The sequence below is a fragment of the Rhynchophorus ferrugineus genome, unplaced genomic scaffold (genome assembly GCF_030347505.1).
Source record: "Rhynchophorus ferrugineus isolate W39M unplaced genomic scaffold, kcgeb_rfMv2 rfM2, whole genome shotgun sequence".
Classification (NCBI taxonomy): Eukaryota; Metazoa; Arthropoda; class Insecta; order Coleoptera; family Curculionidae; genus Rhynchophorus; species Rhynchophorus ferrugineus.
In genome coordinates, this window is record NW_027472581.1 from 43,547,593 (window position 1) to 43,566,581 (window position 18,989).

The 18,989-nt window shown below is 31.1% G+C and overlaps 1 protein-coding gene across 9 annotated transcripts in view; it reads left to right on the top strand.

The window, feature by feature from the left end:
* The window catches only part of Rbp6 (RNA-binding protein 6), a 752,769-nt gene that overhangs the window by 173,088 nt on the left and 560,692 nt on the right, over positions 1-18,989 (top strand). For all 9 annotated transcript variants that reach the window (XM_076395624.1, XM_076395626.1, XM_076395622.1 and 6 more), the window contains one exon: positions 16,470-16,511. In XM_076395624.1, the coding sequence (XP_076251739.1) occupies positions 16,470-16,511 (42 nt within the window). The remainder of the gene's footprint in view (positions 1-16,469; positions 16,512-18,989) is intronic.

The window sequence follows — 18,989 nt, forward strand, 5'->3', positions numbered from 1 at the left end:
TTATTGTGTTATTACTATATTCTCTACTTAGGATGTGATAACATTGTTACAACTCCTCTTATGTTAAAACAATGATGCTGAATAAAGTCGGACAATTATACCAGCACCGTAAGTTGTCAATTATAAATTGAAATTACTCTAAATATATTAAAATATAATAATTAAAGTATAATATTTAATTTATAATGTGTAAAATTATATTTTACAAAATTGATTTAATAACCAATATCGAAAATTTGAAAAATATTCCCCAAATATTATAATATATTTAATTCATTTGTTATTGTTCATATTTTAGTTGTTAATAATATGTGCCATATTAAATAATTTTAGTATATATAATAAATACATTAATATTCTTAATGTTATAAATACTCTATCTTGTTATTTACATATATTTTTATGTAACAATGCACTTTCATTATGCAAAAAAGGCCATTTTATTATAAAATACTATTATTATACTCTATACCGTTTTAATTGTTGTAAAACCGTAAAATGCAATGCTGACAAAAACCGTTACCCTTAATATACTTTCATTTTTTAATGCAAATTGTAATGGTATACTGATTTATTTAGAACGATTTTGGCGACTTGACCGCTTCCGTAAGCCGAAGAGGCCAAAAAGAGAAAGAAATTAACTCTATAAGTTTAAAGTGAGAAAGAGTGACACTTTGACGGCCGTAAAATTTCAAAACGCCCAAATAATTAAATTATTGTGTTATTACTATATTCTCTACTTAGGATGTGATAACATTGACACAACTCCTCTTATGTTAAAACAATGATGCTGAATAAAGTCGGACAATTATACCAGCACCGTAAGTTGTCAATTACAAATTGAAATTACTCTAAATATATTAATTTATTCTCCAATTCTAAAACAGTTTTTTTATTTGGTCAACTACAGCCCTCTTTATACTTAGTTGACCGTATGAAAAGTTCTCCATTAACATCCCGTTAATACCATTTGAATTATTTGGCAGATCCTTTTTCCAACAGTGGTTGTAACGTATGTGTTACCAATATTTTTGATTTTTGTTTTAAAGATTGTGATAAAATAGTTTTCAACATTTTAACGGGGTTTATTATTATAATATATATATATATATATCTTTCATCAAATAGTATTCCATATTTAAATTATAATGTATATTTTACAAAATTAATTTAATAACCAATATCGAAAATTTGAAAAATATTCCCCAAATATTATAATATATTTAATTCATTTGTTATTGTTCATATTTTAATTGTTAATAATATGTGCCCTATTATATAATTTTAGTATATATAATAAATACATTAATATTCTTAATGTTATAAATATTCTGTCTTGTTATTTACATATATTTTTATATAACAATGCACTTTCATTATGCAAAAAAGGCCATTTTATTATAAAATACTATACATTACCGTTTTAATTGTTGTGAAACCGTGAATTGCAATGCTGACAAAAACCGTTACCCTTAATATACTTTCATTTTTTAATGCAAATTGTAATGGTATACTGATTTATTCAGAACGATTTCGGCGACTTGACCTCTTCCGTAAGCCGGCGGCGGGGACAAAAAATAGAAAGAAATTAACTCGGCAAATTTAGAGCGAGAAAGAGACACCCTCTGTCGGCCGTAAAATTTCAAAACGCGCAAATAACCAAATTATTCCGGGGCATTTTGCCCTCCGAACGTCGGAAAAGCGACGGACGCGAATAAATTTAGCAGTGACATGTAAAAACCCCATATTAAAAGCGGAGGATTGCTATATAAAGCGGCAGAGTACGTTACATTATGTGTTTGTCGTTCCGGTTAAATTGGCTCTCGACGTATTTAATTATATTTTTAAGCAGCGACGATGGAATTTTTAAAAATGTTTTGTGCCAAAGCGTACGGCACCCGGACGGGGTTGCACGTGAATTTATTCCGTTAATGTCGTAAAAATTCGAATGAAATTTTAATTGATGTGAGTTGATGGTCGTTTTCAGCATGGTTTATAGCATACAAATCAATGAATCCTTACCGTTAACGCAGAAGTATTGTTTTTGTTTAGCGTAATTATCTACTATGCTACAATCTAATTTTTTTGATATATTGAAATTTTTCACTTTGGTATCGACATTCAAGTAACTTCCTTGAAATTGAGATAAGTTCATGATATATTAATCAAACTAATCATTTCGTCTGAGCAGAATGTTTAGAGTCAAACAAGAGAGGCTAAGACTCTACAGTAAAAGAAGCTACAACAGGTGTATCACAAAGAGCTGTTGTATTGGAGTTAATTGTTTACCTACTCTACCTATGTGATATATCACAAAAGGAATATATCACGATGTCTACATTTGCTGATGATTTGCGTGATTTTTGCTATTGGAGATAATAGCGAAGAAGCCACACGAAGTTCAAATGCAGGAAAATGTATTGGATAGTTCAAAATCACAATTATCAGTACATAAAAATTGCTATTATACAAGCAGGTATTGAAACCTATATGGATATATGGAATTGAATACAACTTTTTTAGAATAGTCCTGAGAAGTATTGTAAGTGCGCTCAGATATTACAAGATTGTTTACTTACACTGAAACCTTCAAATACCGACTGTCAAGTAATCAGGAGAATCGCAAGGAAAAGATACTCTATTCTCATGTCGATATCGAAACAGTACAACTCTTGGATAACACCAGATCGAAATAGAGACTCGAAATAATCAAACCATTCTTGTGTAGTGTAGTAGTGAGGTGCGTTTAATAGAAACACAGTAGTGTTAATACACATAAAGAGATTAAAAAAAGATTAAAAAAGGGGCCCATAAGTTAATAGTCAGCCAATAGCTGATGTTTTTGGGAGAGTATCTGCTTCTCAAGAAATGCTGCTTTTGCTCTTGCAGGACTTCGAATATTTTGCCCAAAATCTCTCCGCAGTTGCCGGTGGACTGCAATTCTCCCCGAACAATTTTAACACCTTATTTTTTCTACCCTTTCTTCCTGTCTATGATCCGATGATTTTAAGAGCTGTTTGCTGTCTTTCACCCAAAACATCGCCAAGTATGCAAGAAATTCATTCATCTGAAATAAATATCCCCATTTCTAACGCGATGATGGAGACTAATTGTAGAATTTGCCTTAGGTATTATATTTTTTAGGATTTTAGTATCGATTTTAATATTTACTTCCTTCCGCAAACACCATCTTAGAGAAGCAACAGCTCCTACAGGATAGCCGATTCGGATGATTACCTCAAAATTCGATTTAATTTTCATTTTCTGAAATTTTCTGAATGATATTGCCTTGAAGCCGCTACGTTTCTTTTACAGCGGCATTCGTATGTATGAGTGTTGACGTAAGATCATGGAAAACAATTGACAATATTTCCAAAATAGGTTTGTCCGTTACGTAAATTTGCTGAAAATTTTTGACATAACAGCTAATATTACAGCAACTAAAAAAAGATAATTTCTGCTAAATAGTAGTTATGACTGACTTACTCTATTTTATTTTTGCAGAAAACTTTATTTTTCTTTGTGAATAATTAATTAGAACAAAATATCATTACCAGCCATCTTAACATAATCATACACTAAAACATATATGAACCTACTGAATACAATTATGGGAATATTCCACGATAATCAATATAATACAGGGGTTTCGGAACAAAGTCCTAAGATACTTATAGATGCCAATTGACGCTAATTAGACAAACTCCACTGTCAATGTTAATGTACATATGTCATTGGATTCAAAATTCGAGTAGGATGTTACTCAAATGAATCAGATAATTTGATACTTCTGTTAGAAATTAGTTTTCAACATTTTTATAGAGTCATTCTTGGCTATATATATACATATATATATATATATATATATATATATAAATATACATATATATAGAGTCCTTGGATTTTTAATTGTTTATATTTTAAGTGTTAGTACTAATATGTATTATTTTAAATAATTTTAGTTGTAATATTCTTAATTTTACAAATATTATGACTTGTTATTCGTACATTCTTCGTTTGTTTAAATTATAATATATAAAGTAGTTACAAAATATATTACTAAATAATTGAAAGCCTAAATATGGCTTGCTAGATTTTATTTTGTGTGTTCTAATATTCATTTTATTTTTACTCTAAAATGAAATGTATATTTAGTTAAAGAATTAACTATATTTCCAAGTCATTTTTAGGATAATTATATAACTGATATTGATTTAAAAATTGTTGACATATTTATTTTTACAAAAATGTATATTACGCTTTATCTACTCCACGATCTAAAAGCGTATTTCCAGCTAGATTAATAAATTATATTTTTAAAACTTTGCATGACGTATCTATCCATATATTGATTAGAACTACTTAGTAACCTTTTTAAATGTAAATTAATTCGATTTCGACTACAACGCCCATAGTCATATATAAAATATAAATGTAGTTTCATAATGGATTTTTAGGGTAAAATTATTCGTATTTTTTTATAACTAAAACATGAAAAAAAAATGTGAAAAGAAAATGTGAACAATAAAATTATAGTAACATCTCCAACAAGTACACAATTGTAGAGAACAATAGAATTTGTAGAAATGGTACGCATAGCCTAAAAATCTTACGTACATTTTGTATAGGATATCCCAAATTTTAGTGGAGCAGTTCTTATCCCCGATAAAGTACACAACCAGAGAAGGTGTTTCTCTAGCTGTAGGGAATATGGTATCATCTTCCTAGAACCACATGTTACCTTCATCAGTATCATTCAATTTGTCCCAAATCATTTTTTCACAATTATAAGTGGGTCCTTTGAACTTTATTAAAATGATATTTATGAATTCGGATTGAAAAACTTACATTATTTTTGAGTTATTGTTCAACAATAAACGTTCCTTTTTTCAATGCCAAATTGATTAGCTTAATTAACTTGCCTTAAACAACAAGTGGTCCAATTATTGTTTTGTTTACGGACAATTTAAAACAAAAATTTTCTTGAAAAATATTTTATTTTAAGGGGAAAATTGTCGACATATTTAATCAACTGTACTAGAAATAGAGCTCATCCAATTTTATTTTAGTATAAAGAAAATTCTTAGTTTTTCACTCATCAGATCTCATATCCAGACTCGTCATTTCAGTTTTTACCCAAATTTCCATGGTATGGTTTAGCTAGAACAGGTTTATGGTTTCCCTAAATTCCAATAGTCATACGTCTTGAAGTTTCTGGCTAAATTCTGAGTATTTTCAGTTTATGTTTGTTAATTTTTATAAGTATGCATATCGAATGTATACAATTCAATAAAAAAATTGCACTCCACACTAATTGTTAAAAGGAACGAATTTTAACCCAAGTATTCTTCTATTCTTCCATATCAAGTTAGGCCTATATTTTAAATCCTTAAATCCTTAATGTCAATTTTAGTTGGCAATGAGTTAAGAGAGTATATGTTTTGACTAATTTTGTTTACGCGAATGGGGCCACTAGAGGACTAATGTAAGACCAATATATAAGAAGCTGAATATATAAATTAGATTCAATTTTATAAATAGGCTTATCTAGGTCAAGGAAAATGGTAGCACAGCCCAGAAATCTATTTGTTTTAATTTCTTCAGCATTATTTTGATTTTCTTCTTTCAAATTCGCATTGTAATAGCCATTTAATTGCCATATTTATTATTTTTCATCTCGATATTTGTTTATGTTTTTTCCAGCACGCAATTATGGCCTTTATGATAGAAAAAGTCCGATATGATCATTTAATGTAATATTTGATGTATTTTAATCAATAATCGTTAATTTGTATTGCCGATAACTCCAGTAAGAAATCATACCGTGTTCCGCTTCCCTTTTATCAAATAGGATTGGAAGCGACAGTCGAGTAGAAATCGAAGTCTGCCTCGTCTAACAACCCCTACCCACTACCGTACCAAAAACAGCGCCAAGTTTCCATGAAACTTTATATATCGCGTGTAATCCAGTAGCCCATTTTCTGCTGCTTACCAAATCGAAAGTGATTTATAATTCTGTTTTAATTCGTTCAAATATTAAGGCAATTAACCAGACTTTGGGTTTCGCGCTGAATAATATTTCACGTGTAAAATTTCATATTGGGAATGGAAAATATTAATTCGACGACTTAATGGCGCTCCCATGTGCCCATATGGTACTTAATTACCGAAATTAGATTGGGAATAAATGAGTGTCATTAGAGTGGGGCCCCGTTCCTAGGCGACGCGCCTCAAGAGTTATCGTCCGGAATTCTTGAGAATCGGAAAATATTTTCGACACGCTCGTTTTATTATTACGCCACGCCACCGACAGCCGAAAAACTATTTCTTTTCCTATCGTTAAGATAAGGGTACCTTCCATAATAGTCATTTCGTAATAGAATAATAGCGGCACTCCAATTATATAAACTTTGAAATTTAGTTATTCCCTATTTTGCGTGTCCGTTTATTTTGTAGCTTCGACACAGAGAGACAATGAGTGCTCAATAGTTTTCTAGCCTGCTCAACATTACTCTTTTGTTAATAATGATCATTCTCTCTCTCTTCTTATATTAAAGTATAATTTTCTCTTATTCCTTCAGTACTCCTCCATTTATTCTATAATCTACAACTTTACTTCTTGTTGTACTATGGCATTTCTATTATATTCTGTGACCTTTACTTTAAACAGTTTTGGATGTTATATGTAAGTTATTGTTGTGTTGGTCTGTATTGGCCTTCTCAACCAATTGGTTTCCTTTCGATAATACTATGTTCGTGTGCTAATAATTCGAGCAGTTATCATAGATGTCTATATGTGATATAATTCGGTCCTGACTTTCTGACCATGTGTGTAAAAACTACCTGAATGGTGAACGAATGAGAGAGAGGAGTCTGTTTTCTGTCAAGTTAAGAACCCACAGTGTCGCTTTGTTTCGCCGTCCATCCAGTGGCCTCTTCTTGAATCCTCCCTGAATAAATCAGTTTTTATGTAAAATAGTAGTTTTTGTTACTTAATATTCTTTCTCATAATTTAACTTATTAATACGATTACATTACATTATTGACTACATATGGATCATCATTTAAATTTCAATGACATTCACCAAGATGTAGTAGAATGCAAGAAAGTAACAATCATTATTGAAATAATAAGCGCTATCTACCAAGCAAACCAGCCCTCTCAGATTTTCTATGGTGATGCATATAGACAAAGGGAAATATTATAATCAAGGTTAAAACCAGAGTCTTCCAAATGCATGTTTTGTTAATTCTTAACATTTGTCCAAGTCAGAGACTAAATTTTGTATACTTGCCTCCGAGGTGATATAACTCAGAAATATATTAAATGTTGAAATGCTAAAATCCACGTAACGCTGAAGAAGAGTTCTAAATGTCTAATCTTTACTTTAATACTTTGCTTTTATTGTTATTGTCAATGGAATAGACGATGATCAATAAAAGACAAAGTTTAACATCACAAAGAATATTTTAATGAATAGATGATTAATAACATAGTAACAATGTAGCAATATACGAGTTTCCAGTGATGAAATTTATGTAGTAATTATATAGAATTCGAAATTCTGGGGAACCAACAGCTGCGTATTGATTGAGAATTGGACATTTTATTAACAGTTCGGTTTCAGTAACATCTAAATCGTTTCACCTGGTTATTACTAATCTCGCCATATAGCAAGACATTGAATGTAGCTATATAGGATGGTATTGTATGGCTCTATAGGACTAAATCATGACTTCCTGGATTTGGGGTTATCGTGGCAAATTCACTTGGCAAGAGGCAAGAGGTTCGAAGTTGCATTTTCTGTGGGTTTCAAATATTTTATGCATCATTCCCTAAAGTGCCTGACTACTATTTGACAGTTTTTCTAGGTTTTCATTTAATAAGTCTTGTAATGTATTGTCTTCTTTGTTACTGACATACCACCACCAGTAATTCGTTGAGACAAAAACAGTAGAACAATAATCATATAGCACTAACACTATAAGTTTCTAAAATTATTTGATGGGTTTCCGCAGCAGATTGCTACTGATCGGGCAACAAAAACAATAAATATCAAAAATATAATATTGAACGTTTCATGATTACTGTTCGTTATACCGAATAAACCTATAATATTAAATAGAAACCCGTTCTTTTTTATAGAGAAATGTCCAAAACCATAAACCATCTTAACGTTTAATCTTAATATAAACTAATATTAACATATCAATATATAACAATATATAAACTAATACATAACATATAACATTAAATAAGACGTTAAATTATCACAACAAAAATCAGTCAACATATAATGTATTAGTAATTGTTAAAAAATCGGGTATATATCGAGTACTGTTGTTGTTTTCATTTTGAGCTTTTGCAATAGCAGGTCTGCTTTTTTGTTCGGTTTGTTACGGGGGTATGCTATTTCAATGCACAATCAATCACAAATTTCAAGCAATGTATTTCAATAGCTCATAATAGACCGATTTTTCAGATCCCACCTAATAGACAAATTGGGTTTTCAATGAACTTTGATAGCTCGCTCTGCTTATCGCTAAGGATCTAAAACGTAAAAGACTAAATATAATTTATAAATGTTTAAATGTAATTTGTAATATTAATTATGATAATATTCATAATCTTATAATCGTGTTACATTTTTTAAATAACGGGTTTAGTCTTATTTAGCGTTGGGAACTGTCCACTGTTTAGGAATTGACTACTTTTTACTATCGATTGTTTCAGTTGGTATTTTCGGTCCGAGTGATTTGATTACTTTTTATTATCGATTGTTTGAGTCCCTATTTCCAGTCCGACTAATTTGTCTACTATTTACTATCGACTATTTCATTGGAGTACTTCAGTCACTATTTTCAGTCGGACAAGTTTCATTTTATTGGTTTCTAACGTTCTAGCTTTTCTGTCTTAGTAGAAACCTTTAAAATAGTGTATCGAATTTATACCTACATAGATTTATATTTAATATATATAGTTTTAGGTTTTGATTATAGCATTCTGGATCTATATTTTTGAAGAGTATTTATTAATGTAAGAAGGTAAAAAGAACAACATTTTTATTGATAACTAGTAAAATAACTTCGGTTGCATTTATGTTATTTTGGCACCTATTAGGTCGTTTTTGATTTATTTTATCGATTTCTAAGTCTTTTGTTGTTTTTTTAAGCCTTTTTAATATCAAAATTGAAGTTTATACGAATAATCATCCTAAAATATTCCTGATTAATAATTAATAAAATTATTACTATATTCAAGAAATGCGCGTTGGCTAAATAGTTGATAAAAATTGATTGAGAAAATACGATACAAATATTTAGATGTCATTATTACATTTCTCTTTACAATCAAATTAAATATATAAAATATAAAAATAATTGTACATCATTCAAAATGAACTGTTCTTTTGAATATAATGGTATCTAAAAATTATCTCTTTAATTTTTTTTCCCAAAAAAGTTCGAAATGGAATACGTACATCTCCGTTTCACATATGGCATGGCTAAAAATACATCCATGAGCACCTATTGGAATGAAGTAGAAATAAACCAATTAATTTCATCACAATATATCATTGTTGTCATTATCTCATGTTGCCTCTTGCCAATTTAAAGTGATTTAAAATAAACTGAGCTGTTCAGTACGGAGAATCTAACAATTATTTCCGTCCTCAAACTAAACATGGGAAAGAATTCGTACATCTGCGTGTGTTATCAAGAATAAAAAAACATTCGGGGTGTGCATTTGGTTGAAAGAGTGATTACTAATTTTTTGATTATAGACCAGTTCGATTATTTTCAGTCGACAACTCCCAGCGCCGATCTTATTCCATATCGGAAGATTGATATCATTTCCAGTTCATATTATTGGGTTACATTCAACGAGAGGTTTAAAAATATAGCGTTTAGTTTTCTGGTGTTGTCCTGAAAGGCATTAGAAGTAGCGGCTGCCAAAATTATTATGAAAAATGGAGTAATATTTTTTATATTTTTTGTCCCTAATTTAAATAATTTAACAAAGAGGTCGTCGTTTCATAGAAGTAGAATGATCTGGCGTAAAGTATTCAGCAGTTAATATTCAGCGAAGACGTGGAAAAATCGTGACGAAAAACTTGGCTTACGAATACAAATTGTTCGAAAATGAGCTGCAGAAAAACTGAAAACCAACAATAAAACTTTCTTAGTCGACAATAACCAGCGAAGAAATTGGACTTTAAAAATTTACATTCTTATTTACCCCTTTTCGTCGGTCTTCGCGCGCGCTCCAGAGACTTTCGCCGCGTAAATTACAAAATACAACGTAAAATTTTTATATCTTTTTAATTTGTTTTGTGCGTACCCGCGGGCGTCGCTCAAAAGCCTACAAAAAGTTTTATACGTTTTTAAAAGTACGTCAACTTTTATTTGCCTACGTAAAAACACAATATCTCTGTAAGCGCTTTATTTGTACCTTTCAGGCCGGCCAAAGGAACAAACGAGTCTGCTTTTAAACGATTTTAATTTTTGATAAATTTATTACGACATTATTACGGCTATAAATGTTCCTAAATATCTTGTGGTTTTAACACATGTTATTTTCGGTTTTACAGTGTTTTCGGTGTAATTTATGGGGATATTACAATGTTGAACTCTCATATTATCGAATAAAGATTTCGTTCCGTATAAAATAATTAATATGAGGGTTGTCTTTTATATTTTGGTATTATACTAAGTTAATCAATATGACCATAATACTGATATTCTTAACGGCCTTAATACTCTGAATTTACTAATTTTAATTAGCAGATTATATAATATTTAAGTTGTTTGCAGTAGCTTAGGGAATAACCTTAACTATACTTGAAATAGGTGAAATGGATGATTTCCGTAGTGCTTGTGAATATGCCTAAAATTGAGACGGTTTCAAAAGACGTGTCATTTTTTGGTTGAGATAAGCACTCTATTATTCTTATTATATATAATGAATTTAACTGTTTCGATTTATGGATTTATGGCTAGTCGAATTTCAACTTTTATGGATGGTATGGTCTTTGAAAGCAAATAATTTTAATGTTTCTAGATATTTATTTTTAGGCTTACTGGACAGTTTTCATACACTTTGCAGTTGAATCTGCAATAAGGATTTTGTATTGAGTTTAAATAAGATTTATACATTTGAGGTAACCCAAAACAATAATTATGTAAAAGCAATAATAACACAAGTATGTAAGGTTTTACACATGATGAAGTAAAAGCTGTTTATTAAACGTGACAAGACGGTCCACCTACTGTTGCGATAGTTTCGAGAGTTGCGTTCGAATCCTGCTAGGGCATGGGCACAGGTTTGTCGACTACGTGCTTATATTCCGTTGATTTGTCTTTCAGATAATGTTGTGAAAAATACTTTGCAACGGTTCCCATACCTCTTCTATATCAACATTTTATAAACTTTGCGTCAGCCATTATTTTTTGAATATCATGTCCAATAGATATTCCTTAAAATGAAATTTTATTAAAAGCATTTCCTATAAATGAAATACTTTGCTTCCATAACGAAATCGCTTTCATTGATCACTGGTGACAAACACAAATTCCTTAAGGAACTGGTACCAGGCCAAATTGGCCGTAGATTAGTGTACTGTGCTATTTATTTATATTGTGCAACTTTTTTGCATTTATACCGATGAAATTTATAGAGCATTCAAATGAAAAGTATATATTTTTTTCAAGTAACGACTTCTACTGTTTTGTTCTGCACGCGTTATAAAATAGTCTCAGTATTCATGACTGGTCATTCACAGACTAGAACCCAAGTACTGCAAATGCGCATCTTTGAGTACACTTCACATGATTTTTCTACTTTTACCGAACATAAAACATTGTCAAACGTAATTCAAAAAATTGAATTGGCGTGTTCTCTGCATTTTAACACGTTCCAAAGCACAAACCTAGCACAAAATCAAAGTCCAAATTATGTTTAAAGCAACGTGTTCAGCTGACAGCCGTTATAAGAGCGCAGTACTGCCACCATACGTGAACTCGAAAACTTGAACCAATCTTGACACACGGATTGAATATCTGAGTTCAGAGCATCGAATAACATTAACAATATTTCTCAGCTGCTCGGATCCAAAAGTTGACCTGTATTTGTAAACTTGTTCGATTATTACAGATTAGTAAGCATCATAGCATCATATTAACAAGTAACAGGTCAATTGAAAAGCCCTCGACCTACCATAGTTAAACATATTTTTTTGGCAAAATTAGTTTTTTTATTCAACATAATTCCCTTCAAGGGTGACACACTGATTATAGCGACCCTCCAACAGCCTGATACCATTTTTGTAGTAGGATTTATCTTTTGCTTCAAAATACGCCCCAGTTTCGGCGATCACCTCTTCATTCGACACCAAATCCAGAAAGCAATCCAAAAAGTTTCGGGGATAGCAAACCTGCTATCTTCTCTGATCTGCCCTTCTAGCAGACTTCCCATCTCCATCAAATGCTTATTTTACAAGATGTTAATTCGGTCCATATTCTGTCCTCTACGACTCTAATGTCTACTTCAAGTTTGTTAAACACAACCAGGTGAAACGGCTTCAAGTTTTCGAAAATAAGCTCCACAGGAGAATCCTAAACGCTCCATGGTTTGTTAGAAATAATCAAATTTATGGGGAAACTGACACTCTAGAAATCAAACACTTTATATCTCAATCATTCCACAAACAACAACTCTAGTTCTTCTAAAAACGCGCTTGTTCGCGAGCTGGTCGACATGCTGGGATAATAGCACCGCATCACCGCTAAACCCCCCCTCCCTTTTTTCAGACTGATTCGACCTCATCCGTCGCTGCAGTCATAACTTTTACCCCCATACGACAGTATTCATTCGTGTGTTAACTCAAGTTCGCGAATCGATAGAATCGCCGGGTCCTCGTGCCCAATAACGGCTGCCCGATCAGCGGGTGCCATATCCCCAAATTCAATGCAGTAGCAGTAGCGATTCACAGGGGTCAACTGTGAGGCGGTTTTGGTTTAGTGTATTGGTAAGCCTAGAGGCAGTCCCACATAACCCGGTCCAATTTGTCACTCCAGGGCACGTCTTCGAGGCCAGGTATGCGTCATGCATTCAACCGCCTGGTTTTAGGCCAGAACAAAAAAATTTTCATTCGACGACAATTTCTTCCCAGCGAGCATTCTTTTGAGATTTGAAGACAGGAAGTAGTCGCTGGCGGCCAGATCTGGAGAATACGGTGGATGAGGAAGCAATTCGAAGCCCAATTCATGGATTTTTGCCATCGTTTTTACTGACTAGTGACACGGTGCATTATCTTGGGGAAGCAACACTTTCTTTTTCTTCAAATACGGCCTTTTTCGGCGATTTAGTCCTTCAGACGGTCCAATAATGCTATGTAACAGTCGCAGTTGATGGTCCGTCCTTTTTTAAGGTAGTCAATGAAAATTATACTATGCACATCCCAAAATACAGACGCCATAATCTTTCCAGCCAACTGTTGCGTTTTCCCACGCTTTGGAGCGGGTTCATCGTGTGCAGTCCAATCGGATGACTATCGATTGGACTTGTGAGTGAGTGAGTGAACTGATGGAGCCATGTTTCATCCACTGTCACATATTGACGCAAAAACTCGTTTCTATTACGTTTAATCGTCTTCAAACACTACTCCGAATCATCAACTCGTCGTTGTTTTTGGTCAAAAGTGAGCTCGCCTGGCATCCAATTCTCAAATATTCGTGAGTCATATGATGTACACGTTCAGCTGACATCTTTAGGGTGTTTGCTATTTCATTCAATTCAACTTACGGTCATACAAAATCATTTTGTGGATTTTTTAAATGTTTTCGTCGGTAACAACCTCTTTTGGGCGTCCACTGCATTCACCTTCGGTGCTCATTTCACGACGTCCAAACCTAGCATACCAAACCTTGATGGTTGATTTTCCTGGGGCAGTGTCCGGAAATTCGGCATCAAGCCAAGTTTTTGCTTCAGCTGTATTTTTTCCCTTCAAAAAGCAATATTTTATCAACACGCGAAATTCCTTTTTATCCATTTTTTTTTTCGTCGGTAACAACCTCTTTTGGGCGTCCACTGCATTCACCTTCGGTGCTCATTTCACCACGTCCAAACCTAGCATACCGAACCTTGATGGTTGATTTTCCTGGGGCAGTGTCCGGAAATTCGGCATCAAGCCAAGTTTTTGCTTCAGCTGTATTTTTTCCCTTCAAGAAGCAATATTTTATCAACACGCGAAATTCCTTTTTATCCATTTTTTTTTCACAACAACAAAAGTTGCTTCACTCAAAACCCTATAATTCACAAACTAATGATCCGACCATTGTCAAATTTACACACGCATCTTTTGACGGTTAGGGCTAACTAAAAAAACCTCTATGGATTTAATTATAGTAGCGCCATCTATGTGTCAAGCCGGGGACTTTTCAATTAACTTGTTACATTATTTTATACAAAACTGTGAAACACATTACCTCGATAAAGTAAATTTTAAAAGTTTCATTGATAAAAACTAAGGTTCATAATATAGAAAACTGCATTGAAATTTTCAATCTATCACTTACAAAAGATAAATAATTATATTTTTTATTGTTAATTTAGTATTGCTATAATTATCTGGTTCTAACAATGCTATATATATATATATATATATTTATTTGTAAAGGGTGCCTCAGAAAAAAAATCTAAAAAGCCTAAAATTTGCTTAATTCTAAGAAAGCTCCATATTAAATTTTTAGTTACAGAAAAGTATCTTCAATTATCCGACAAAATATGATTTCAAATTTACAACATGATTTCGTCCTTAATAATTTTCAAAAAGTAATGGTCAATAAATCATTGATTTTAACATAATTAATTCTTCTATTAGTTTTAAACTTATATATGGAACACATTACATTCGTAGTTAATTATTATATTCCTCAAAATATCAAAAAACTGTTTTATTCATATATTTTTGTTAATTTTTCAAAATATGGAATAAAGTATATGTCTAAAAATTACGCCGATTCTAATTTTATTTACTTTATTTGTTATTCAATTTAAATAATTCACACCGAGCTTTTGAAACAACATTGAACTGGATTGAACTATTGGATTTTACCCCGCTGAATATTTTTCGGGGCAATCGCGGTCCCTTCAGGGACGACTCCCCTTGTTGATTGCATACATAACGATTTCAAAGGAATTCCTCCCAAATGAAAATCCGACGTGTTATTCTGTTTTATTAAAAATTAAAGCCTAAATTATTAACGATGTATTTTCCTTATTATTAGCTATTTGCGACTTAGTTCTAAAGTATATGCTATTCTTAATAATTTTTTGTATCTTCCAAATACTTTTACGAAATATATATCTTCTATGAAATTATTTTGACTGCTAATATATTTTTAAATATTTTGAAGGTAAACTATTCAAAATTATATTTTATTATTACCGTTGGTGGTTCAACAATTTGGTATCATTTGACTTGTAAGTAATTAACCCTATAATATATAACTAAACAAGTTAAAATAATTAGTTTACGGTATAAACCATATATTCTTATAAGTGAAAAATCATTTTCACTAATTCATATATATATATATATATATATATATATATATATATATATATATATAACAATAATTTTAGAACACTGAAAAGTACAATATTATAAAATATAAACTACTATATATAAAATTGTGACTTGATAAAATAATAAGTAAAATTAAAACTGTGATTATATTTGAATTTTTTTCGGGAAATCTATATTTCATATTGATACATTTATAATATTAATATATTAACATATTATATTAACATATTATATTAACATATAATATATATTGTTGTATTTTATTTTGCATTTTTTTCTATTAATTTATTATCAATGCTTTATAATTGTTCTTCTTCACTACCACAACATTGTTAATATGCCAAACGTAAGGTCTTAATCGATATATTTTACGATAATAAATAAATACCGATTACTAAATCTAAATACTAAATCTAACTGTATCTGATTAATATTTACGTCATTGTGTGTTAATTTAAGTAGTTTGGTCAGCTGTTAATATCACAAGGGTATATTTTGTTTCATTGGCTTTGGTGCCAAATTTTCGACCATAGTTGTATTTTGTTAATATTTATCTAAGGAGTTTTTGTTGTTATTATTGAATTTTTGTGAAAAATCATCATCTGTCATTTCAATAATTATTTTATAGCAGTTATTCTTGTGGTTGGATTGGAACTAGTATATTGATGTAGTTCAATGTTTTCCTCCATTGTTTTATTATTTTGTATGAACATATTTATAATAAACTGCCGATATGTAAGATACGATTTAATTAGGTTTCATCATAAATATATTATAGTATATATTAATCAACAACAAAAAATATAGTTAATCTTTATTGATAAGTAAGCAATGAGCATTTAATAAAATGAAATACTAAATACCGAAATTTTGTTACAGATTGATCCCAAAGTAGCATTCCCACGAAGAGCACATCCTAAGGTAAGATATATTTTTATAATTATTTACATTTTTGGTCCTTTTGTAGTGTTATAATAGTCATATAAATATCCTAATTGATAAAAACTTACTTTATTAATAAAATAATGTATATCTTATTAACAGTTATAATTTATAACATCTGTAATATAATCTTGAATGCCAAACAATTTGGAGCGTTTTTCGTTCGAATTATAACAGAACTACGGTAAATATTATTGTATCTGTTTAGTTCTAATCATATATTCGAGGTAAATCGAGCAAAAAATCACTTTTCTTTATTCGGTCTTTTTTATACCTTTGCTATCACGAACCGTCGTTTATTTATAGTCCTGATGGGTGAACTAGTTTTCTGAAAAAGATTGATTATAGGAAAAAAGTAAAAATGGGTGCAACCATGGCGAAAACGTTGGGTCATTCTTTATTCTTATTCATCGGGTTTCGCCTTCGTGACCTTTACATGTTTGGCTAAATTGAGGTTAAGAAGAACTGACATATATATGTATATGATATCAGTTTATAATACATGCTAACATATAGTTGGTAAATATTTAGAGTTCGAGAAACCCTCAATTTTATATAGTTCAAACTTCTGGAAAATGAATCATTATATATCTTTTCTAATATATGTAATGACAGCCTATAACGACTGTCAACTAACGACACATGATTTCGAACTTGTTTATGTACTGTGATTGTGCTTCAGAACGTGTGAAAATGCAAAATACAAAGCCGATTCGAAGTTTTTTTTTATTACATTTGTGGGTGTTATATGCTCGGTAAACGTGGAAAAAACATAACGATTGCATTCGAAGATGCGTATTTGCAGTACCTTGGCTTGGTTTTGCTGTAGTAAATACTGACAAGCCATGGTACCGATATTGTTTTGTAACGCATTCAGAACAAAGCGGTAAAGTGGTTAAAAATTTATACTTTTAATTTTCTGTGTCATCATTATGGACAGAACAGAAAAATCGCGTAGATGATTGCTAATTTTGCTGCGTGAATGTCGTCAGAATAAATACAAAAAATAGCACAGTGTAAATATCCTAACGTATCATCAGCATCGAAGATAAAACTATACTAAATAAAATTGCATTGTTCTTTGCTTATTTATTTTAGTCTTCAATCTCGCCATTGCAGATAGCTCATCTTTAATTGGTTTGCATGTTTCCATTTATCTATTGCTTTCTACTTTGTCTTACGTCCCACGTAGGAGCTAACACCTCACCAACAAATGAGTAATTTGAATTTTATGAAATTATTTTACAAGTGATAATATTCTGCGGAATATATATTATATTTTTTGATTTACAAACTAACGTATTTCTTACATACTATATTCAATTATTGCTTTTTAAGAAATACATTTACTAATGATACCTGAAATTAGTCAAAAGTTAATACCACTAAAATGTACAGCAAAATCTTAACAATCTTTAGAATTACCTCTAGTTTATCGATGTACTGTGTATCGGGAACCATATCGATTAATAACAGTCCTTAAGCAATAAAAGGTTTTCCTCAAGAAACATTAAATTAAATCATATGCTGATTTTGAAAATCTAAATATCTTGTAAGCAAATAACAGTTATATGCCTTCCGATACATAATCAATTAATCAATAAATAAATAATTCCGGAAATAATCGAAAGTAACATATAATCTTATATAACACTGCTTACATATTTAATTGTAATTGTACCTCGTTTAATAAAGTTTTAACCACTAACTTTTTGATTTAGCATTGATTTAAATGTAAAATTTAAAAAAAAATTCTAATTTAGCCTGCCACCATTTGGTAATACAACGTTGCTAGATTTTGATTTTAGAAATTACGCCTCTGGTTACCAAAGCCTAGTGAGATTCGATCCTAAGACCTTTTTGTCGATGAGCTAAGCCCTTAAACCTCGTAAGGTTTGTTTATATATTTTGTGTCACCGATCTATTTCTGCTTAATTTGAGCGTTTTTCGTTTCATCGGAATATATTTATAAATCTAAAAATTCTCCGTCCATATAAACTTTAATTGTGCCAATTTTCTAGCCTCTCGGTGCTACCGCTATCCCCAAAAAGGGAGGTAAAATTTTCGCTAAGCCGATTAGTATATATGTTAGACGATATTGATGAATGGTATAATACGAATATTGATAAGTGGTGTAGAACTAATTCACAGTTAGTATTATTAAAATTTAAATAAGAATCTCTGAAATTCACATATATTCCAAATAGCTGGCATACGAATTACCCACATATATTTTATATGATTTTTAGTATCGATATTCTCATGAAATTATTACTAATTTATGTAAAAAAAAACAACAACCACTCTGCTGCCTTTTCAAAAACCATGATAATAAGTAATATTTTAGTCTTTTCCCGGAACGCCATAACTTAATTCAAATTTAGTCAACGTCCCTCTTCCCCTCGACGCCATCGCGATCACCACTAGCGCGCATAAACAAAAACCTTTTCGCGTTTT